Raw genomic sequence first — 24766 nt, 5'->3', positions numbered from 1 at the left:
CGGCGAGCGCAGGTATTAGTAGATGGGGCATGCACGCGGCAAGTCCGGATCCGAGTCCGGCTCGGCAGGGGGCGTCGCGGTTCTACTTCGGACGATCATCACAGTGCATTCCTAGAGACATGCATGGAAGATGAACAAAAACGGAAAAATGAAGGGGGGAAAAAAGGTAATCCGGTTCATTGTATTCCCAATCACCAGAAAAAACGACATATTTGAGGTTGTGAAATCATTCAATGGGTGGACACAGTAGACCCTACTATTATTTCCTTATTGAAAGTATGGTCTATAACATACAAATTGTACACCGCACAGGCCAAAAACTTCATCCATGTTCTAAGCGGACATCCTCTAGAAAGAACGCACAATCTTCACACTGACGAAGGGGAAACCCCAACATTAACCAGCCTATTACTGAAACGAAAAGTCGCTATGAACAGTATTACTGAAACGAAAAGTCGCTATGAACAGTTACTGTTCAAGAGCTCTTACATCGCTCAGCCCATATGAGAATCGGATGACGACGGTCTCACTCTTTGCTTTTAACACGTGTGTTCTCAGATACCTCGCTGCTGGCTTTTACAGCGCCAGCAAAACTGCACATCTTGTTCAGGGCACTCAGGTAAGCTCTGACGCTGGACACAACAACATCCATTGATGCGCCACTCCCACTGCAGTCAACAAGCAGAGAGATGAGGTAACGAATAGCAGAGGGTGTAAAACTAAGGATAACGGATATGAAAGGGCTGTAACCTGAAGGAGCGATTGAAAGAGTGACCAGTCAAGGCATGCTTGGAGTTGTTGGTCACGTCTCCAGTGACAACCACCCGAGTTGTAGCAATTGCGTCAATGCCTTCTGTGACTGAGGTCATACCATATTCTCGGAGAACTGTTGGAATCTGCAGATTGCAAGTCCTGTTAGATTTCTCTTCATCTTGATAAAACAATAGCCAGCGAGAAAATTATTGAGTCGATTCATTAGGTACAATCCTGGGGCACCAGTTAGTCCATTTGTGTTTCTCTAGTTCCAGACTAATAGGAGACAAAGGCAAGCAAGTTAAAAAATGTGGCAGTAACGAACCTGGATAATTTGGTCAACAGCCTTATAAGCTGCATCGACCGGACCTGTCCCAACAGAACATGCTATTTTCTCCTCGCCATCTGGTCCTATCAGTTTCACAGTTGCTGTAGACAAACCAAGTGTTCCACATGTTGCCTGCAAAGGGGTGTGAACAGCATTTCAAGCTTAGCATACCATGTTCCTATTAACCAAAGTTTAGCCAACTGCAGCTCAATTATACCTGTACATCAGCAAGGGACCAGATTACTTTAGGCTGGAATATCTCATCTGACAATAATGCTTCTATGTCCTCATCAGTTACACGCTGCAAAGGGTGAACTAACTGGTGAGTTCCCATGCATAGAGCATGTATGAAGTGAAAGCAACATATTATAGTAACAATTTGATAAACATAGAGCAGGCCCTCCATATAGAACTGTAACGATTCAATAATAAATGTAGGATAAAATGGTGAGATGGCAAAAACAGAAGGTGGAAGTTATTAATCAATGCATGCAGTGTTTAGAAAGATAATAAAAGGAAAAAGTCTAAATTACTCCCCTCAACTATAGCCAAAGTCTGGATAACCCCCTAAACTATCGTTTGGTTCATTTTACCCACCAAACTATGCCCTTTGGTTCAAATTAGCCCCTAATAAAATTTGTCTTCTTCATTTCGCCATGCATTGGTGGAGTTTTAAGTTGAAATTCTACAAGATAATAGTACACACCACACATGTTAGAAAAAATACATCATAATTTTTTATCATTATTTTAATAGGTTAGGATATTTAATAATAAATTAATTATTGCAGTTCAAAATTATATCAAAACTAATGGGGAAAAATTATAACATTTTTCTAAATATGCATTGTGATGTCCACTACTACCCTGCAAAATTTGAAATTAAAATTCAACTTGTTTATGGAGTAACAAAAAAGACAAATTGTATTATGGGGTGAAATGAACTAAATGGCATAGTTTAGGGGATAAATTGAACCAAGTTATAGTTTAGGGGGTTTTCCAGACTTTGGCTATAGTTGAGGGGAGTAAATTGAACTTAGATGGCAAGTACACATTAGCAATAGAGCAAGTACTTCAGAAAAGGCTCACCTTTTTCTTCTCTGCAACCTCTTTGTAGCGTTTAAAGAAGTCCTCGAATTCCTTGTCACTGATTTCATATCCAAGCTACAAGATGAACAACGATGATGTCATCGGTAATGATGATAACTGAAATAGAACTCTAGTTGTGACTAGAAAAAGAAAGAAAATATCTAAGCTTTACCTCCACTAGCTTAGATCTCACAGCATGCCTTCCACTGAAAAACAAGTAAATAAATATTACTATGGATGAGATTATCAACTTTTAAACTAATTTACCGATGTATGCCTGAGTAATTGCATTTGAGCACAAAATATCGAATTCAGCTAACCTAGAAGTCTATGAAAATATATAGACCCAACAATCCTAGAAGCACAAACATGATTAATAAAATAACGAAGACAAAATATCCGATTAAAAATTTCTTCCATGTCAAGCAATCAAGGTCCAGTTCAAGAATATAGCATGGCATATCATAATGATAAAATTACAGAATCTAGGTTGCGACCGTAGTGTACACATGCCACCAATAGGCTGTTAACACTTATTTAGCAATGTTTTCAAATCGGCTGGTCGGTCCTGGTCGCCTAGGGACCGACCAGGCGATTAGTCGACGACCAGGTCGACCTGGTCGAGCCTGGTCGTTCCCTAATCGTCCATATGTCTACATGTTCAGTATATACTATATAGTGTATATATAATTATATATATACAATATAGTATACAGCTGGTCCAAGCAAATGCAAGAAACAAACAAGTAGAGCTGCAGAGGAGCCGGAGCAGCAGCTATGCACACTGCAGAGCAACACCAAGCTACAAGCAGGAAGCGGGATTGCAGCCTTGCAGGAAGGGAGCAAAAGGGGAATAGGGAGCTTACCGTCAGATGAAGATGAGCTCATCTTCAACTTCAAAAGGGTGACGGCGCAAGGATGAAGGGGCTGCAGCAGCTGCCTGCTGCTTCCGCGGTTCCTTGCCAGGGTGCAGGTAGATGCCTCTGCAACTGGACAGCGCCGGGAGAGATGCACAGGAGCCTGGTGGAGTGAGGAACTGAGGACAGGAGAGGATCTAGAGGTGGTGGTGGCGCTGGGAGGGAAAGAGGACGCTGGCCGCCGTTGGAGAGGACGGAGCCCGGGAGCCGCGGTCGCAGTCGACGCGAGAATGGCGATACTCGTTTCTGGCGGCTGGAATTGGGGGTTCCTGGCTGGATTCGCCCGCCCCTTTCTCCCGCTCGCTATTTTAGCCTCAGGCGGGTGTCTCTTGCAACCCTAACGGGCCGAATTGGTAGCCCAATAAGTATCCTAAAGCCCAAGTCCTGCCCTGGTCGACCGACTAATCGCGATTAGTGGACGACTAATCGGAGGACCAGGTTTCTGGTCGCTCTGGTCGGGTCGGTGGTGCTGGTCGGACTTAGAGAACCGACCTGGGCGATTAATCGCAATTAATCGCGATTAATCGGACGACTTGAAAACATGGTTATTTAGTAGCCATAATATATAAGCATTCAAAATGTAATGTTAGCGTGCCCCACCTAGCCAACCCGACCATAAAACCCAGGTGTTATAGTGGGAGGGGTGGGGGCTTTTATCCATAGTACATCATTCCCCCTACGGCGTGCGAGCCCAGCGTAGCCCGCAGCAGGTTCTAGTGCCCGGCGTAGCCCGCAGCAGGTCTCAGCACACGAGAGGCGCAGGGGAAATCGCCCAGCGGAAATGCGTGGCCGGGTGGGTTCGAACCCGGGACCTCGGCTCTGATACCATGTTAGCGCGCCCCACCTAGCCAACCCGACCATAAAATCCAGGTGTTATAGTGGGAGGGGTGGGGGCTTTTATCCATAGTACATCATGTAAGCATTTGGGGCTCTTAGTAGGAGCATGACCACCAGATCAGTAAAAACTACAAGTTGATGAGAGAAATCTCCAGGACAAACATTACAACAGAATATTTCTAGAAGGTGAGCTAAAGAGGGGAAGGCATGTTGCATGATACCTGAGTTTCCCAAGAACAATACCAAATTCATTTGCACGTGTTAAACCAATGTCATCAGGCGATATTATTTCATAAGTTCCTTTATATTTAAGCATTCCATCCTACAAAAAACAAAGGAAACAGAAGAAAATTGACATTAAGAACCATTACAGTCTATAACCAACAGAATTTATGAAAATAGTTAAATCATACATCAATGAGATCATCAGTAATAAAAACCGTATATATCAGAGATTCAGAGTAATGACCACAAGGTTAAGCCAAGACTGATCCCTCACAATGGCCAAAACAATGATTTATTGTGAACAGCTACTGATGAAGTGTAACGGAGCAACCCTATGGATTCATAAACAATCAAGCCACCACTAATACAAATCCAATAAGTTGATGTAGTGAAGGAGACTGCAAATATGTTTACCTGATGAATTCCACTTTCATGAGCAAAGGCATTGGCACCAACAATAGCTTTGTGTGGTTGTACATGAAGTCCACTGTGCTCTTGTACCTAAAATAATTTGTCCATTTGTGCCAGAAATTTCAGCCATCTAAAAAATGTAAAAGAGACCAAAAGGAAAATAAACAAGACAAGAAACAATTTTTGTACCATTTTGCTCGTCAAAGTAATATGTTGGGAATTGATTCCAGTATATAAAGTTATAAACCATCTAAGAGTTCCCCACGACATTTAATTGCCATGACAACCTGAAAATGAGGCCAGAATATATTAAGCATGCACAAACACCCTATCAGACAAATTCATATTCCTTTTCAAAACCTATCAGACCATTTTGCAAGGTACACCAGCACATAATATGACTAGCACATGAGCTCACCTCCTCCAAAGAAGCATTTCCGGCTCTTTCACCAATACCATTAATAGTCACCTCTAACTGACGTGCTCCTGCACGAGCACCCTAAAGTTAAGTCAAATTAGTAACCTGGACTAAGATTTATGCCAATGATAATAAATCATATAAAACATAAATAAATAAGGAAAAGGTAGTACCGCTAATGTGTTGGCAGTTGCAAGACCAAGGTCATTCTGGCAATGGGTGGAAATGATAGCATTTTCAATTCCAGGAGTGTTTGCCTTTATGTCAGCAATTAAGTTCCCAAATTCATATGGAAGGGTGTATCCAACAGTGTCCGGGATATTCAGAGTTGTAGCTCCAGCTTTTATGACTTCCTCTAATATATGATACAGAAACTCTCTATTTGACCTGGATGGCAAAGCAAAATATATCATGCCATAGCCTTATGCACACCAGGGAAAGGTGTCCTTTGTTTGTAACTACTATAAATAAAAAAATATGTGGGTATCCCAGAATGAGCTTACTGTTGTGTTCCTTTTGCACCAGAAAATTGGTAGGCACCAAGTATTACCCTGTTTTGGTTTGCTATAAAGTTGCTTCCCAAATGTAGATAGCACCCACCATCATTTTTCCCACCAACTACTTTGCAAGCTAGAAGAAGCTCGGAATTTAAAAATTATCGATCATTTTGCCTCAAAATCAACTCTGTTCCATTAAATTTGGATTCCTTTGCTGTATAACTGCACACCAGACTACTGGTTGATTTGAGAACTTAAATCAGATTCAGTCCAGATTAAAGTTTCAGGTACCAAATATTTGGGCCTTATTTCTTAGAGCTACGACTCAAATAAATGAAATGAGGAAGATGATGAACAAAATTTACAAGCATTAGTGTTTTTCTAGTGTCAGTAGTGATACCTTCCAGCGTCCTCAGGGCTGAATTCGACATCAGGGCATCCCAGGCTGCGGGCGTAGGCCACCATCTCCCTGGCAATAGCCACTACCTGCTCGGGCGTCTTCCTGAGCTTGTGCTGCATGTGGATCTCGCTGGTGGCGATGAAGGTGTGAATCCTCGGGCGGCGCACGTGCCTGACGGCCTCCCACGCGGCGTCGATGTCCTTCCTGTTGCACCGCGAGAGGCCGCAGATGACGGGCACGTGGCCGTCCTCCCCGAGGGGCGCGTTCCCGACCTCGATGGCGAGCACGGCGTCGAGGTCGTCGGGGGAGGATGCCGCGAAGCCGGCCTCGATGATGTCGACGCCGAGGCGGGCGAGCTGGCGCGCCACGACGAGCTTCTCGGCGCTGGTCATGGTGGCGCCCGGGGACTGCTCCCCGTCGCGGAGCGTGGTGTCGAAGATGCGGACGTAGTTGGGGTCGTCGATGCGGTTGGGGACGTACTCGGGCCGCCGCCGCGGCGGCGGCGGCTGCTGCTGAGATGCCCGGACGGGGCGGGCCAGCGCGAGGAGGCGGCGGGCGCTGGGGCTCGCTCGGACGGCGGCGGCGGAGAGGCCATGGGCGAAGCGGGGGGCGGCGGCGCGGGAGGGGAGGGTTGTGGTTGCGGGATTTTGGGGTGGTAAGCGGTTGGCGATGGGGGCGGGGGTTTTGGTGGCGGAGTAGCTGGGTTTAGCGGAGGAGGAGAGGATGGAGGAGGCCATGGTGGTCGGAGTGAGCTCAGGGTGTCGCTCGTCGGCGGACTCGACACCGGGGGTTTAGGGGACGGTGGCGGCGGCGGCGACTTTGGCTTAATTAAGAGCATCTCCAATAGAGGGACATATCTGGTGCCAACCCTAATTTCGTGAAAACCTGTGCAAAATATGACAAAAAGATTATCTAAATTCATCAAAAAAAATCACACATGTAGATGATATGATGATATACAATCTTGTAAAATATCTTGTTCAAACTCGACTTCGTTTATGACATATAAAAATAACAAATTTCTATCAAATCATTTGGACAACTTTCTGGCTTGAAATTTGTTCTTTTTATATCTCACAGGCGAAGTCGAGTTTGGAAAAGATATTTTACAAAGTTGTGTATCATCATATCATCTAGATGTGTAATTTTTTTGATGAATTTAGATGACATTTTTGCCATGATTTGTATGGGTTTTCACGAAGTTATGGTTTGCACTAGATATGTTCCCCTCCAAAATAGGCCCAAACACATCCCTCGAGCTAAAATTTGGGAGTAAAAGAGAAAAAATTCCCTCCAACAAATGCCCAAAAAAGTTCCCAATTATTCGCACTTCCCTAAGCTGGAGGCAAATTGAGCCAGAAAAAGGGCGCTTCTCCGCGCTCCCAATCCGAGCTTCCCGCGTGCATTTCCCTAGTGGCGTCATTTTTCCCCCTGCACCCTGCACTGCGTTGAAATCGCCCCTGTTGTGGCTCCACAACAGTTAGTGCCTGTGTCGTCTTCAGTCGCCAGGGGTACCTTCCAGGCCATCCAATCACCTCCGGCGGCCGCTTTGGGCGGCCTCGTCATCAACTGTGCAGTCCAGCCCCATCTGCAAGCAGCACTGCCCAGTCGCCGTGGGCAATCTTTGTGGGCAAGCGTGCTGCCATCATTGACCCTGCAACCAAGCAATGAGATAGGTCACCTACGTCAGACATGGCCTTTTAATTTTCAGAGAAAAATTGTATCAGTATCCTGCTAATTGAGGGTGTACTTTAATCTGCAAATTGAGGTTGTACATTAATCTGATGAAGCAATCTCTGCTAGTTGTTTGACACAATCTATTGGTCAAGTAATAAAATATATTGCAAATTGTGTAGGATAGAGAGAGTTAGACTATCCAGTATCAAATTAGTTTGTCAGTGTTCAGGGACAGCAGTGGCTAGTAAACACCTACATGTGTACATGTTTTGTAACTTTCGACATTAGACTTCTTTTGACTCATGTGGCTCTTGTACACTAAGAATATTAAATGTTTGCTAGATTTATTTATAGGGAACGTATCTGGTGCAAACCAAGGATCTTGTGCAAACCCGTGCAAACCTACTAAAAAAATTTTCAAAAAATTCTGAAAAAAATCATGAATGTGCTTCTCAGCTTACCTCATCTATATACAAAATTTTATGGTCAAATTCATCTTACTCTAAAAGTTAAAAAAAAGACAAATTTTCTGACAACAATAATGGTTCAAATGCATCTCAAATTTGTCTTTTTTTAACTTCTAGAGTAAGACGAATTTGACCATGAAATTTTATATATAGATGATGTAATCTGAGAAGCACATTCATGATTTTTTTCAAAATTTTTTGAAACTTTGTTTAGTAGGTTTGCACAGGTTTGCACAAGTTCCTTGGTTTGCACTAGATACGTTGCCTTATTTATAATCTGTCATGATGTTATTCTCTCTCTTGTCATTTGAACAAAAATCATTAGTTGCAGTTCATACTAAGAATGGAAGGAGATGGGTATTACACAAACTTGATGAATGAAACTGAGGAGAACAATGCTGTGCCTTTCGCTTCTAGAAGCCCCCCTGCAGTGCAGCAAGCACCCTGTGTGGGCAATACTGGCAGCACGAGGCCAAACCAGAAGAGATCAAAAAACTTTAGTGAGGAAGAAGATAAACTACTAGTAGCAGCATGGTTAAATGTCAGTATTGATCTAGTGCGTGGTGTGAATCAAACTCGCGGCGCATTTTGGAAGAGAATTTATGATTTCTTTCATTCAAATAAGGAGTTTCCATCAGATCGTAGCCAAAGTTCACTTATCCACCGTTGGTCAACTATTCAAGAGTGTGTCAACAAGTTCTGTGCATCGCTTATCCAAATTGAGGGTAGAAGGCAAAGCGGTGTGACTGTATATGACAAGGTACTATGACATCATATGGCCTTCATTTGTATCTAACATATTATGTTCTTTCAATGTTGTAGCTAACCTCAAAATTTATTCTAGCTTACGGAGGCTTGTGCTTTCTACATGGCAGAAGATAAAGACAATAAGTCATTTCAGTTCATGCATTGCTGGAACCTGTTATGAACACAGCCAAAGTGGCATGACAGGATGAAGGAGTTGGCAACTCAGAAGAATTCACACAAAAAACAGAAGACTGCAGCAGATTCAGTTCTTGGGATGGATTCTGTGGAAAATGGAAATGATGTCAATCGTGATGCAGACCAGAATGAGATTCCTGAGAGTGATGTAGGCAAGAAAAGACCAATGGGCAACAAGAAGGCAAAAGTTCTTTGCGTCGAGGTGGAGGTGATGCATGCACAGAGGCTTTGGACCATTTGTGAGATTAAAGCTCTAGAGATTAAAGAAGCCGAAATGTATGACAAAAGAATGTTAGAAGAAGAACGAATTATGATGGTGAACACTAGTGGTATGCCTGGAGATCTATAGCAGTACTATAAGAGTCTTCGATCTGAGATAATGGCTCGCTGTGGGATCAGCAACTGAGCTTGACTTTGTTAAACATGCATCAACTCTTTTGTTGAAGTTATCATTCCTAGTTTGAACCTATGCACTCATGTTTCTTTATTGTATGAATCATTTTCTTTATGGACCTGTTGCAGTCCTAAATGTTTGAGAAAGAATCATATGCGATTACTGCTACATCAAAATAAGTGTTCTGTTGTCAAATAAATGCATGAGCAATGTAGCATATATAGATAAATAATAAATTGGAGATCTGGAACTTTAGGAAATCTGAAAATTATATTTGACCTCTTGGCACAGTAGCAAATAAAGAAATAAAGTAGTCATCTCAATAATGTAGAAAATCATAAACACAACTCTAACAACAACTTAATATTTATCTGGATGATGTATCCACAAGTGCTCCACAAGGTCTTCTTGCAGTTGATTGTGAGTTTCATTGTCCCTTATCTTTTTGTGCGCCTTAAAAAATTCCTCAAGATCAGGTGTAGGTTCATGGGAAGGTGTAACATTATCACCACCGGATTCAAAACGTTCTTCAGTATCCACTTCTCCCTCATCTTCAATAATCATGTTATGCATAATGACACATGCTTTCATAATGTATCATAGTGTAATATCATCCCAAAAATGAGCAGGACCTCTAACAATGGCAAAACGAGATTGTAGCACTCCGAAGGCCCGTTCCACATCCTTCCTTACTGCTTCTTGTGCTCTTGCAAAATATTTTCTCTTATTGCCTTGGGGGTGTGGTATGGTCTTGACAAATGTGGCCCAAGACGGGTATATGCCATCGGCAAGATAATATCCCTGCCATCGGCAAGATAATATCCCATTGTATAATCATGACCATTTATGATATAATCCACTTTAGGAGCTTGGCCCTCAGCTAGTTTGGCAAATAGTGGAGATCGATGAAGAACGTTGATATCATTGTGAGACCCAGGTAAACAAAAAAAAAGCATGCCAAATCCAGAGATTGTGGGAAGCAACAGCTTCTAAAATAATTGTAGGTTCATGCACATGCCCGCAATACATACCTTGTCAAGCTGAAGGGTAATTCTTTCACTTCCAATGCATACAATCTATGGAACCAAGCATACCGGGAAAACCTCTTTCTTCTCCAAGTGCAAGCAATCGAGTTGTATCGTTATCATTTGGTGATCTGAGGTACTCGTCTTCAAAACCTTCAACAACAGCTTCGACAAATCTGTTTAAACTCTCTATGATACTACTTTCCGCAATACGAATTTTTTCATCCATAGCATCTGTAGGTATTCCATAAGCAAGCATACGGAATGCTGCAGTAACCTTTTGCAAGCAGCTTAATCCTAATTTGGCAGCTGCATTTCTCTTCTGCACAAAGTAGTCATCATGAGCTTCTACAGCATGCATTATGCGTAAGTATAGTTGTCGATGCATTCTAAACCTTCATGTCAATAAAAATATGAAAGCTATATTAGGATTTACTAAAGACAAATATGTACAAATATGAAATTCATATGCATAAGTAAATGGATTTGACAAATATGAACCTCCTTCTGAAGAAAATCGGACTGTATGTAGGTTCTTCCCTGAAGTAATCCTGGTGCAATCTCCAGTGACCCTCTTCTCTCTCACGATCAATTGCTTGATGCCCGACCACAAAACCTCCATGTTTGGGTGCATTGGCACTTTGATAATGATTATGAACAACATGTGCAACATCACAAAAGAATTTGTCTTCCTCGTCCGAAGAAGAAGAGTTCAGAACCTGTTCCAACAGGGATTGATGATGATTCATCACTAATCACGTAACGATGCTGTGCCGGCTGCCGCGAGCTCTATCGATCCCCGATGATGGCCCTCCACTGGTACCTTGCCCGTGTCGTCGGCAGCTCGCTGGACTTGAACGTGCAGTGGCACTGGGCATGCACTCGCCGGCCTTGCCCTACTCCTTGAACGAGAAGCTGTGTACGGCGTGAAAATAGGATCGTATATGGACTAGGCAGGCAAAGCTCGTCAAAGCCCCTGACCCAAGCGGAAGTCAGTTCAACCAAAAGCCATTTGGATGACGTGGGTCAATTCAAATGTACTGGGAGCCAGCTTTTTAGGAAACTCTTGGAAAACGAGGTGAAAATTGGGTCCAATAGATTTGGAATGGCACCCAATATAGACATATTAGGACTTGCTTTTTGGGCCTCTCTTGGAGATGCTCTAAGGAAAGAGAACCGGCGAAACGTGAGCTGGAAAGGGAGATGAGTTAGGTATTCTCATCTGGACGGGTGACGTTTCGGACCTGGTGGTGACCGTGCCGTGGCATCGTGCGTCTTGCTAGTCTGGTGCAACAAAAACTTAGCGCAGTCAGCGTGGCCCGCAAAGATACGAGGCCAACTCATGTATTGCGTGGCGTCTGTGGCGCTCGGATATGCTCGTTTGTGACGTCACATCTACGCCAAGCCATTTTATTAAGTAAAGTTCAAAGGATAGCAGTAATTTTCAAGTAGTTTTAACTTTTCGCCGTATTGTGCCTGCTGGACATGGTTTTCACCGTGACAGTTTGGTTAAGTTTGTCAGAAAAGGAACACATTCAACTTATCCCAATAGATTGTTAACTCTCCCAGTGTTGTTTTACATGTTTGCCTTAATTTTCACCTCATCGAACTCTCAAATTCACTGGCTTCGATATATGGCTCGTTGTGGTCATTAGGCTGAACTTGAGCTTCGATATTTGACTCAAAACCTAGGAACACTGGGCAATAAACTCGGCACTTAACTATTGGCCCAACAACAATCATGAATTGGGCCCATTGCTTCAGAAGTTTGCTTTCAGTTTTTTCGAGCCCAAACCCGACAATTGACAAGTACTCCAGCCATAATCATATGATTATGGCTACTGGCATGAAAACCATCCATTGTGAATAATCTTCACTATATTGTAGGGCAAATGGTACCATATACACGCGTATAATATTATTTTCCTCTATTAAACAACTACCATATATATGCAAATGTATATTCAATCATACCATTTAAATACTTCTACAACCTGTAAACTCCAAGAAATGGCGCCATAACAGAGCCTATCCACAGGCTCCCACCCCTTTCTTCCACCTCGCTGACCGACTTGAAAACCTTTTGAATAGCACCGTGAACACTAATTGCCTCCATTGTTTTCCCATCCTCATTCAACCTCAACGCTATAACCTGACGGCCAAGCCGATTCAAGAGCCAGGAGGCACGTTGGACATGCCGCATCGGCAGCTTCAATATCAATCTCCTTAGCCAAGGGTACGAGATCGACCACTCGGCGATCTTCCCTCTCTTGGCATGGAGACCAACCCAGAACCCTCCTCTAGGGCTCATCTTGATGTTATCCGGAAACCAAGGCAGCCGGGCAACTTCTTCTAGGGTTGAAGCTTTTGGCGTCTTGATCCAGTACCTTAGAATTCTGCCGGTTGTGGTTTCTGCAAGGAGAAGGTAACTGCCATCCGTGCTCATAGCCAAGCCATTGGCGAAAGCTAGACCATCAACCAAGACTTCCACTTCATTGCTCTTGGGGTCATATTTCAACAACCTACCGGTGTTGTCACCGGATATAACAATGTTCAGAAACTCCCTGCAAATGAATTTTAAGTAACCATACAGCCAGCGGACATCTTAGTAATAAAATTTGACGCAAAATCATCAAAATTGATGAGAAAAGAAAACAGTGAACACATGAACTCAAGTTCGATGGTGATCATCTACTCATACCTTCTCCGAAACCTTGTGCTGGTCTCGGTGAAGTAGACGGCTCCGGTTTCGTAGTCGATCTCGATGCCGTTGGCGAAGCTGAAGGGGCGGCTGCCTTGCCACTCCGGCGGCAGCAGCGGCCTGGACACGTTCTCCTCCGGCCCAACCACTCTGAGCCCGTGGTAGGCGTCCGCGACGTAAAGCTCCCCCGTCTCGTCGTGGAACTTGAGGCCCAGTGGACGCCCGCACTCGTCCTCCCGGCCCGGGTCCTGCGAGCCTCTGCAGCCGTCCAACCTGCATTCGGACATCAATGAGCTGCAGTGCTTTGCCTGTTTGCCTTGAATGATCGAGTGGTGGGACCTGTAACTTAATTAATTAATTAGCTCTCTGTTTACATCATTGATATGCCCACAGTCTCACAGATGCTCATCATCACTTATCAGCGCTTCCCTTTCGGTTTTTTCTTTTTGGAATAGACCATTTTACTTGTTTGTAGGCTTTCAGCAAAAGAGTAATACTGAAAACAAATAGCATCAGTGGCTATATGGTTTCTCAGATTTGGTTGACAATTTTCGGCTTAGGATTCTCACCCTCCGAGTCTGCAAAACCCTGAACCTGGTCAACTGAATTGCAAGATTCCATCGCAGTGCCAGGGGCAAAAAGAAAAGAAAACGAGAAGCAAGGAGGTATGTTGTTAAGTCCCTGGAATGGTATCAAGTACCTTTCAATCGGTTTCCACGGAAGAGATGGCACGATCAATGTCAGTTTCACCACCCCAACCGTTAACTTTGAACCGCATCTACAGCGCAAAAGCTACTACACAGTACAATAAGTACCAGAATACCAAATGAACACACACACACACAGAGAGAGAGAGAGAGAGCAAGTTTGCATGATGTTTTCTGTCAAGGACATGGTGTCAATGGAGATTGTGGAGTTAAACTTACGGGAAAAGTCCAAGTTACACCATCGAATTATCGCAAAAGTCCGATTTTCAACTTTCAACTATCAAACCGAATTAGCTATTTGTTTACATCATTGATCTGTCAGTCACAGTCTCAAAGATGCTCATCATCAGCGCAGGGGCCTGAACCTTCCCAAGTGAATTGCAAGATTTTATCGCAGTGCCAGGGGCAAAAAGAAAAGAAAATAAAATAAAAAGAGAAGTAAGGAGGTATGGTATGTTGTTGTCATGCTCCCTGGAATGGTGTCAAGTCGAGTCATTTATACCCAGAACTTTATACCCAGAACCTTTCAATCGGTTTCCACGGAGGGGATGGCACGATCAATGTCAGTTTCAGCCCCCAACCGTTAACTTTGAACCGCACCTACAGCGCAGAAGCTACTACACAGTACAAACAAGTACCAGAATACCAGATGAACACACGCAGAGAGAGAGAGAGAGCAAGTTTGCATGATGTTTTCTGTCAAGGACATGGTGTCAACGGAGATTGGGGAGTTAAACTTAAGGAAAAAGTCCGAGTTACACCCTCGAACTATCGCAGAAGTCCGATTTTCAACCTTCAATTATCAAACCGGATAATATAGGCCATGCAACAGGCAAAACCGAGCAGATTTGGCCCTTGGGTTGTTTTCAAGGTGGGTTTGTACGTTTTAGAAAAATTAAAAAATTCTAATTAGATCTAAAAAAATCAAAACTAATTCATTTTAAATCAAAAAATATGAAGCTAGTATCAAATTTTTTCTAAAAATTGTAACCTATCTATTATTGCTTTATTTGAATCTTAGTTATTCAAAAATAATATACATAACTAAAAGTAACCAAATATTATGAAAATAAAAAATTTGGATCTGAATAACCGGAAAGTATCATGCCAATAGATATTTAAAAAACTTCTGATACCCACTTCATATTTTTTGATTTAAAATAAATAATTTATGAATTTTTGAGTTTAAATTTGAATACTTTTATTTTTCAAAAAAATGGAAAACCACTTTCGAAACCACTTAAGGGGCCAAATTTATCTAGTTTTTACAGTTAGATGACTTTTGTTATCCGGTTTTGTAGTTGAAGGTTGAAAATCGGATTTTTGGGATAGTTCGAGGATGTAAACCGAACTTTTATCTAAACTTAAACCGTGAGTTTTTCAGTCGTTTTCAGCGGGGAATATGGCACAATAGGTGTTATTATACGAAACCATGAATTTGATAGCCCAACCAAAACCGTAGGTTTGAACATTTAAAGGGCGGAGCGCAACGGAGAGCTACCATAATGGATGGAGATGGGCAAACTTACAGTTCCGGCGACTGGAGAGAGAGAGAGAGAGAGAGAGAGAGAGAGAGAGAGAGAGAGAGAGAGAGAGAGAGAGAGAGAGAGAGAGAGAGAGAGTTGGCACGGTGCGTTCTGTCCAAGACATGGTGAGATTATGGAGTTTCAGTCATTTTCAGCAGTGAAGATGGCACGATCAGTGCTATCAGCACCATTAATTTGACGGCCCAACCAAAACTTTGCATATTCGCATCATTGCAGGCAAGGTGCAACAGAGAGAGCTAGCATGATGGATTGATGGATGCAGACGGGCAAAGGAACTTACAGCTCCGGCGCCGAGCAGGAGTGCTCCTCCCACCGCCGCTCCTCCGGCCGCCACCTGAGGACCCTCCCGTCCGACACGCCCGCGTACGGCCCCTCGCCGCCCCTGTCGAAGACGACGCTCTCCGGCCCCGCGGCGCCGTCGAGCGGGACCAGCTCGAGGTCGCTGTCCCCTACCTCCAGCAGCCGCACGTCGCTGCGCGAGTCGAGCGACGACAGGAGGGCCGCGGCCGCCACGAGCACAGCCAGCAGCAGCACCTCCGCCCGCATCGCCATCGCCAGGGATCGGACGGAGAAGGAACGGAAGAAGATGAGGAGGAGGAAGGGGAGACTGCTGCACCGCTGCAGGCGGCAGAGTAAATTTTGCACAGCGCAACGGCGCCGGCTGCTGCAGCAGATTTGTTGTAGGTGAGCTACCGCCTACCGCTACCAGTGCGGCACTGCTTGGCCTGCGAGCATTCCGGCCTCGCTCGAAGGCCGCTATATAAATGAGCTGCAGATGGGGCATGGGGGCGTGGCTTGTGTGTTGTGGAGCAGCCACTGACACGATGCCGGGCGGGGCGTCAATGCGCTGGGGTCCCTGGCTGGCATCCTATCCACGATCACCGGAAGGGAGACAGCCGGCCGTCTGTGTGTCCCGGCCAATTACGGCGGTCGTACTGAGCTCGTACTCACTCATACATGCTCTGTTGCTGTCTCGCCGTTGCAACTGCATAATGCTACTCGTAACTTGAATGCTGCCTAGCTACCATCTGTGATGTTTGTCCCGGTTCACGAGCCTTCCACACGTTTTAGCTGCGGGCCGACGGCTGCATCGTCAGGGCGGCTGCCGGCACAGGCACAGGTTTCACGAGCAGAGCTTGCGTGGCCACCGTAGGGTGCGTAGAAACTTGGCGAATAGTACGTGCGCTGCGCATCTAGAACTCTGAATGTTCAGACAAGCATGCTGCTGCTGCTGATTGCAGAAGCAGGAGGATCACTGCCACTGGTTTGGATTGTGTGTGGTCTGTATTCTTCTTTTGCATAGGCGTACTGTGAGTCTGTGACCGTGCGTGGAGACAGAGAAGATAGGATTGCTGTGTTAGTTTGGTTGCATGCGAGTGGATCAGCCATCGATCGCAATACTGTGCCCAACCCTGATCGTTGCGACGACAGCCACCGCATATCTTTGCGAGGACCTTGGAGTACGAGTGCAACTGTGCAGTGCAAGGGCACGACATGTGAACCAGAACCGGAGCAAAAAACTTTTTACGGCAGCTTGACGATCTAAAGGCACGGCAGAGCACAACGGGTGCTGCACCAACCGTCCTGCCCTGACATTCCAATCAATTCAAAGGCGAACTAGAGCACTGTTGTTCTTGGATCTTCCTAGTCGCGTCACCAGAGTTTAAGGGCCTGTTTGCTTCGTGTCCTGCCAGGCAACACCGTCGCCAGGCATGCATCGCAGCCCCAGGCGTCTTTTCCAGGGCATGAAGCAAACACCCTAGCGCCGGACAGGGGAGAGCAGATTGCAAGAAAAAGGGTTCCCGGACACGACAAATTCAGGCAATGGAGAGAAAAAAATTGCACTTACAGCTCCGGCGCGCAGGAGGGACGAGCGCTGGACCCAGCGGCGCTCGGTGGCCAGCCACCGGAGGACCCGCCCGTCCGACACGCCCGCGTACGGGCCGGCGCCGGCGCCGTCGAACGCCACGCTCTCGGGCCCCGCGGCGCCGCCCTCCACGGGGATCAGCTGCAGCCTGCCGCCCTCGCCGCCGCCGCGTATCTCCAGCGCGGCCGCGTCGTCGTCGCCGCCGTCGCGCCCGCGGTGCGAGTCGACGGACAGGAACGCCGCCGCCGCCACCGCGACGGCGGCCGCGAGCACCGTGATCCCGATGATCTTCATGGGTCCGTCGACGATGCCGCGTGCTGCTATGTGTGGTATGGCGGCCTCCTGGCGTCCGCAGAAACTCGATCGAGGCCAAGGTTTTGGAGAGCAAAACAATGGCTTTTGGTAAGTTGGGCGAGCGACGACGACGTCGTGCTCGGCTCGGTGCTCCCTTTTTCTTTTCGTATGGATTTGGTAACGTTGGGCGAGCGGTGGCACCGAGCCCGCCCCGGACAATTGCTGCAGTTGGGTGGCGGCGCAGGTGGAAAGGGATCCGCTGCAGTTTGGCAGTCTGCAGTTGGGCCACTGACAGGTGGGCCTGCATGTGTGGGGCCCACATGTCAGGGACGCCACTGCACGGCACTCAACTGCAGCGGATCTCGTTCCGGCGCAGGTGATGCTTCTCCCGGAAATCGAGGGCACAAAGCACCAGGCTTGGTGCTATCTGTTTTTTCGTGCAAAAAAAATCTAGCAGAAAAAAATCCTGCTCCTCGCATCGGCGGCCCACCCGCGGCCATCACAAGCTGATATGGGCGGAAGGGCAGGTACGCGTCGTGGGCTCGTGGCCCAAGTTTTTTTTTAAAAAAAATCAATCGTTGCCCAAGTTCATTCAGTGCAAACTCCGACCACATTGTGAGTTGGGACAGCCCGCACGTGCATGAGCATGACTCGACTAGGTGGGCCGCCGGCCTGTTGGCGAGCGCTTCTTTTTCTCTTGGGCCCAAACGAAAGGCAGCACAAGCACAGCAGTAGTCCCAGCTCTATGCTTTGCTTAGGCCCCGTTTGGGAGGGCTTCACCGGCGGCTTCACGAGCGGCTTCAGGTGAAGCCCTCCCAAACGTTTGTTTCAGAACCGGCTTCACGTGTGAAGCCGGTTCTGAAGCCGTCGGCGGCTTACACAGGCAAGGTGAAGCCATGAAATCGTGGCTTCACGTGGCTTACACATCAATCTAACAAGTGAAGCTGTTTTATCAAATATTTTCTAAAACGGTTCCAACTCCACCAGAAAAGCCGCTCCATCTGAGGAGCCAGAGCCGGAGCTGTTTTTGAAAGAGCCGAAGCCCTGCCAAACGGGGCCTTAATTGCTTCCTCCCCCCACCAAAGGGTCCATCTATGCTGTAGGTTTTCCTCCCAAAAAAGACTACGCTGTATTGTATTTTCCCTTTCACAGGTTCATCGGAAAAATGCTTTTTTTTGTTTTCCTTGTTTCAAGTTAGCTAGATTATCCAAGCATGGAGCTTTACTGATCTGCAAGCAGCCTAAACATCAAAAGGGTTGCGTTGCGTAGCGTGTGTACTGTCCCCTCGTGCAGACGCTGCCGAGGTGAGGTGACTGAGCGGCGGCGCAGATGGAGCGGTGAGTGCTGACACACAAAGGAAGGAAAAGCCGTCATGGCTTGTCTTGATGTGACACCTCCTCGCCTGCTTACAGGTACCAGCAGCTACTGCATGCCTGCTGCCTGCCTACCTGCAGCTGCAACGTCTGCTCCGAATTATTGGTTCGTTAATCGGGCAGACGGCAGTGCTCCGAATTATTGGTTTTGTACTTCTTTGACTTGACATTTCTTTTCTTCAAAAAGCCATGGCGGACGTGCATGTATACCTGAGAACAGGATACTCCTGCCTGCTGCCAATGCAAATTGAAGTAGTAATATATTATCTCCATTGACGCTCCAAGTGAGAGTACTCGCAGTTGCAGCAGAAGCATGATGCATGTGTACACTCCCATGCCCATCAGCTTCGTTCGTTCATGGCCGGGTCATGTCCCATGCATGCATGGAATTGAAGATAGGTCAAAGCAGAATCAGCTAGCAGTAAGCTTCAAAATATATGCCAATCGAATCAAGACTCAAGAGAGCTGGGTGACTACTGTTCCAGCATGGAACACGCACGCAAGCGTACGTGCTACTTTTATTTACTCCCCTCTTCTTCCTTTGCCATGCTTGAACAAAAGAGGCATCCGTGCCATGCGCTCCTGTTTTCTAAAGTCCACACACACACGCATAGTAATAACTAGGTGATACCCCGCGCGTTGCTGCGGTATTTCTTAAATAAAATTTTAAGGTGAAATTTAAAATTAGAAGCACTAAGGTGATTGCCTGGCAACATTCACATAAAATCGGTGGAAGATATTGCCTTGGCCTTAGAGAGTGTTTTTAGAGTCCCCCGTGTGCAGCGAGCGCCTCCCTTTTATATCTAAAGGGAGGCGCGTACATGGCTGTTGAGTCCCCGACAAGTGGGTCCAACGATTTTGTATTTAATACAAATGGCCTGGCGCTATTATGGTGCTACGCCTGCGAAAGATCTTATTCCGGGATTTCCTTGCCTTGCCCGTGGGAATCTTCCGTCCGGCATAGACATGCCATGTTTTGTCGAAACGGCGCCAGGGCATAGCTTGCCGTAGCCTGCCGCGTAGCTGGACGGGCCGTGTAGCTTGCGGCGTAGTCGGTATGATGAAAGGGTGTCGTGCCGTCGTATCCATTTAATGCGGCAGACGGGCTCTGCGCGGATGCGGTGCATGCGGCTGCACTGTGTACCTCGGTAATATGCGGTCTACAGTGAGGCCTGACAAAAGCTGCCCCGCGTGCCGCGGCGGCAAAGCACGCCTCAACTACCCGCATTGAATGCGGTGGGTGGGCGAGTCTTCCAGCGGAAGACTCGCGCCTGCACCTGCGGGACACGTGGCGCCCCCGGACCCCCGCTAGGCAGTATATTGGTTCTACGCGCATGGGAGGTCCGGACGGACGCAGGGAGGTCCCGGACCCATATGGGGGGGTCCGAGCCCTCGGCTATTGGCGCGGAGCTTCCCTTCCTCAAGGACACGTGGCGGCACCAGACCCGTTTCTAGAGCGGGGAACGGGTCCGGGGCCGTTGGCCTGGTGAGGTAAGAGCCGTACCCCTGGGGCCCGACTGCTCCGCCCCTTAGGGCGTAGTTATGCATCACCTCGCTGCACGTGCTCGGGGACTTCCTGAAGCGCCGGTTCGCCCCTCTGAAGCAGCGGCCGCGTCCTGCCTGGAGCTTCACCGGACTCCAAGACTACAGCAGGACCCACCTTGGGGAGGGCAGCGATCTGACCCAGGAAGGCCTGGAGGTCGTGATGCGGGCAGTGACGGGGGAGATCTTCGTCCCAGAGCACCTGATCCTCCCTCAGGGCGTCGTTCCCCTCTGCGAGGACTCGAGCATGAGGGCTGCGGTGCTGGCCACTCTGCCGACCCTTGACGACGGTGGGCTAGCAGCGCGCCAAACTGGGGGCGACCCGGATAGTGGGATCCGGATCCCCTGTGCGTCCGAGGAACAGGCCGTGCTGAGCGCCGCAAGGTCTGGCCCTTCTACCGAGGGCAAGCAGACCATGGCTGGTAGCTCCGCCGCGAGCAGTCCCAGCCAGGCCCGAAGCAGCTCCGGCGCATCGCCGGAGGAGGCAAGCCGGCGCAGGTTGCACCGTAGCAACAGGGCCGCTGAGGAGCCCGCCGCAAAGCGTTAGAGGGCTGCTGAGGACGTGGGCCAGGGTAGCTCCCGGGCCCCCGGCTCACGCGGGACCCCTGGAGTAGCCGCGCCGCCACCACCACCGCCGGGAGGTGCCTCTCCCCGGCAACAGCAGCCACGAGGTGCGCCTCCGCCACCGCCACAGCAGCAGCGGTCGCCCAGCCTCTGTGGACGCTGGAGACCCGGCGCTTCGGGGTAAGTGTTCTTCGGTTCACTCCTCTTATTCTCGGTGCTTCGCTTTTTGCTGAAGGTCTTCTTCTCTTCATTTGCCAGGGCCTCTCGCCCAGGCAGCTCTTCCGCCGCCGCTGGTTCGTCAGCGGGGGTCCAGGCGACCGGTGCCACGTCGGCAACGGCGGAAGCGACGGCGGATGTGGGAACCTCGGGTGCGGCAACGTCCGCTAACCCGATGGCGCCCAACGTGGCGGCGGCAGATGCGCCAGTGCCAGGCGCAGCAACGCCCGACGCGGTGGCCCCCGAGCCCCCGGCTACGGCGGCAGATGCGCCGACACCGGGTTTGGCGACGGCGAGCACAGCGGCAGCGGACGCAGCAACGACGAGCACCTCAGTACCCGAGGGCCCGACGTCTGTGCCAGATGTCCCCACCACCAGCTCCCAACCTGCAATAGAGGAAGAGCTGGAGGTGGTGTCTGGTAGGCAGCTCTTGCAGGGCCCCCCAGAGGAGGATGCGGTTCCCCTCCCCCGGGTGCTGGTCCGGCTCCGGCGGACGATAGAAGAGGCGACTTCTACCGTCAAGGCAGCATTCCGGCGGGAGTGGGTAGCTCTAGAGAGCGAGCGTCAGTGCCATGGTGACTGGCACATCCGCCTGGAGGAGCGCATGAAGGCCGAGGCCTCCCGTGCCGCCGCCGCCCGGTCCGAGCTTGAGGCCGACCTTGAGTCCTACAGGAAAGGGTTCCGGAAGGTGTTCGACCGGGAGCTCGTGGCTGTGGGATGGGAGAAAGCCCTGGCGCTGCGGGAGGAGGCTATTGCCAAGGAGGAGGCCAGCCTTGTAGCCCAGCGATCCGAGCTCGAGTCTCACAGCCAGGGACTCGAGGTCCGCAAGCAGGAGCTTGACAAACTCTCCGAGTCCCTGCATCAATGGTGCCAGGAGCTGCAGGGGACCGCCAGCCAGCAGGCTGTTGCCGAGATGGAGCTCGAGGAGGAGAGGAAGTCCCTTGCACGGCGGGAATCCCTCACCACCAATATGGAGCTGGCCCTTGCGCGCCAGCGCGAGTGTCTTAAGACCCTGAAGGAGTCAGCGGCGTGGAAGGAGGCCTCGCTCCAGGAGAAGACCCGCCAGCTGGAGGCGGCTCAGGCGGCACTAGATGCCCAGGTGCAGGAGGCGGTCCAGGAGGCAGCTCGGAAGCTGCATGAGGACCAGCACATAGGGGCCCAGCGAATCATCGACTGGGCGAGCAAAGCAAGCTCAGCTCTGGTGCCACTTGGAATGAGTCCAATCCAAGTGGCAGAGCCACCAGCTTCAATTGCTGACGCCCTCCTAGTGCTGAACTTTGCTTCAGATAGACTCCGGTGCCTGGAGCCAATCCTCGCTGGCCACCTTGAAGCCGAGGGCCGTGAGCTGTGCCGGATGGTGGCGGAGTACATTTTGACTGCCTCCGGAGCCACGACCCTGCCATCTCGCTAGCCCCGTTGTCGATGGTCCAGTGGCGGAGACGGAGGCCTCCGCTCGGGAAAGCGTACGGGGGGTCGTCGACTTTGTAGCTGCTTATTTCAAGCGGGAGCCTGCAGATTCCTGAGCTGGACCATCACAGCAGTAGAACTTTTGTTTTTTGTGTTATGTAAAAACATTGTACTTGTTGAAATTTTAATAGAAGAAATTTCAACTTAGCTGTTTGTCAGTTGCTCTGGTTTGCGGTATGCAGCACCCCGGCGCCCTGGGCCCCTGGTAGATAGGTTCAGTTGTTAGAACCTATCTGCCATCCGAGCTGAGAAGACGCTCTGGACCCCCCTATGAAGTTGAACAAGTGTTCTTGGGCATAGGTGTAGCACAGATTGTAAGTCAAACGAGCGACTTATTCCCTGAATAGCAGAAAAAACTACAGAGAGGAAAATCAAACTCATTGGGATGGTAGTAATGATACTGCAACTTAGCTGTTTGACGCATGCAGAATCGATCCTTGGTATCTGGCTCAAAGAGAACGCTCCGGGCCCCCTGGGAGACAGGCTCAGTTGTTTGAGTCTGTCTACCACCGAGACTGGACCTCGATCTGCATGAAGCCTTAAAGCGGATGCCGGGGCCCCCTGGTAGGTAGGCTCAATGATTTGAGACTAGCTACCAACAGTCAAGGCTTAACCTGTATACCACTCAGAGTCAAAGCTTAGTAGCAGGCCCGCGAGACCTATTCTGAACCGGCCCCCAAGCTAGTATGAGGTCCGGATCTCCGGATGCACAGGTCCAGGCAGCACGATGCTTGTTACAGAGTGGTGGAGTGTGTAGGCTTAGGGTACAGAACCAGGCTAAGCCGCTACACAGGGCTCTGGACCACTCCATGAAACAAGCTCGACTTTACCGGACCTGGCCCCGACGTTCCGGACCCCTTCCTAGCAGTGGGTGAGGCCATTCTGTCGTACTCGATCCTTTGAGATTTGGAGCTGGACCTGCCGTGTAGGACTTAGGAAGCCAACCCTTGAGCTAGAACGAGGTCCGGGCCCCTAATTACCCAGCTCCGGGTACTAGAGCACTCGTTACAGGGTGGTGGAGTGTGTAGGCTTTGGGTACGGAACCGGCTAAGCGGCTACACGAGACTCCGGACCACCCCAGGAAACAAGCACCCCCTCTCCAGAGCAGGTCCCTAGGGGTCCAGACCCCTCTCCCAGCAACAAGGGGGTTCGTACCTGTACGGCAGTCTGGCAACTCAATATAGATCTTAGCTGTGGCGACTAGAGTGGAAGTCCGTGCGGGGGTTAGAAAGGTATAAGCTCGAGAATCGAAATGCGAAATAAAATTTCGACACAAAGACAGAACTGGGGGCAAATCTTTCCTTTGCAACTTGATATACATGGCTTGCGCGATAGATGCCAGAGGCCGGGTTTATGAGGGCGGACCTCTACCGCTCTGGGCCGCGCGTTAATGCTAGCCGATGGTGCGATGGATGCCAGAGGCCGGGTTTACGAGGACGGACCCCCACCGCTCTGGACCGCACGCTGATCCTATCTTATTACAAAGGAAAAATTCATTTCCTGTTCTGTCTAAGCGTAAAACTTACGCGGATGCTCTATGTTTCATGGGTTGGGTAGCGGCACCCCTTCTTCTGTGGCAAGGCGAACGCATCCGGGCCGGCATACTTCTGTAACCTTGAAGGGACACTCCCAGCTGGGGGAGAGTTTGTGGAGCCCTGCTCGGTTTAGGATCCGTCTTAGGACGAGGTCCCCAGCCCGGAGCTCCCTACTGTGCACGAACCGTTGATGATAACGCCTGAGCGCCTGGTTATAGCGTGCATTTCGGATTGCTGCTCGCCACCTTCGTTCGTCAATGAAGTCCTCATCTTAGCTGTTCGTCAATGAAGATCTTATTCCGGGATTTCCTTGTCTTGCTCGTGGGAATCTTCCGTCCGGCATAGCCATGCCCTGTTTTGTCGAAACGGCGCCAGGGCATAGCTTGCCGTAGCCTGCCGCATAGCTGGACGGGCCGTGTAGCTTGCGGCGTAGGCGGTATGATGAAAGGGTGCCGTGACGTCGTATCCATTTAATGCGGCAGACGGGCTCTGCGCGGATGCGGCGCATGCGGCTGCACTGTGTACCTCGGTAATATGCGGTCTACAGTGAGGCCTGACAAAAGCTGCCCCACGC

General features: G+C 48.9%; 1 protein-coding gene, 1 long non-coding RNA gene and 1 pseudogene across 3 annotated transcripts; 1 reads left to right on the top strand and 2 right to left on the bottom strand.

Annotated features, from left to right (window-relative positions):
* Positions 1-218: 218 nt before the first annotated feature.
* On the bottom strand, positions 219-6694 carry LOC120643520 (annotated as a pseudogene). Its single transcript, XR_005663027.1, has 12 exons — positions 5875-6694; positions 5151-5364; positions 4978-5058; positions 4749-4846; positions 4563-4649; positions 4145-4245; positions 2342-2375; positions 2170-2244; positions 1299-1382; positions 1079-1213; positions 751-896; positions 219-668 (listed from the first exon to the last, which is right to left on the bottom strand). The product of XR_005663027.1 is annotated as a 2-isopropylmalate synthase A-like (transcript).
* Positions 6695-8290: 1596 nt separating this feature from the next.
* Positions 8291-9202, top strand: LOC120643523. The gene is made up of 2 exons (XR_005663028.1): positions 8291-8778; positions 8863-9202. It is a non-coding gene; the product is annotated as an uncharacterized LOC120643523 (long non-coding RNA).
* A 3037-nt stretch (positions 9203-12239) lies between these two features.
* LOC120643521 (protein STRICTOSIDINE SYNTHASE-LIKE 10-like) lies at positions 12240-16354 on the bottom strand. The gene is made up of 3 exons (XM_039919903.1): positions 15615-16354; positions 13081-13353; positions 12240-12943 (listed from the first exon to the last, which is right to left on the bottom strand). Exons 1-3 carry the CDS (start codon positions 15884-15886, stop codon positions 12367-12369), a joined length of 1122 nt encoding a protein of 373 aa, XP_039775837.1. The 5' UTR covers positions 15887-16354; the 3' UTR covers positions 12240-12366.
* Positions 16355-24766: the final 8412 nt, after the last annotated feature.

The sequence above is a fragment of the Panicum virgatum genome, chromosome 8K, assembly GCF_016808335.1.
Source record: "Panicum virgatum strain AP13 chromosome 8K, P.virgatum_v5, whole genome shotgun sequence".
Taxonomy (NCBI): domain Eukaryota; kingdom Viridiplantae; phylum Streptophyta; class Magnoliopsida; order Poales; family Poaceae; genus Panicum; species Panicum virgatum.
This window is presented reverse-complemented; position numbering and strand designations above follow the sequence as displayed.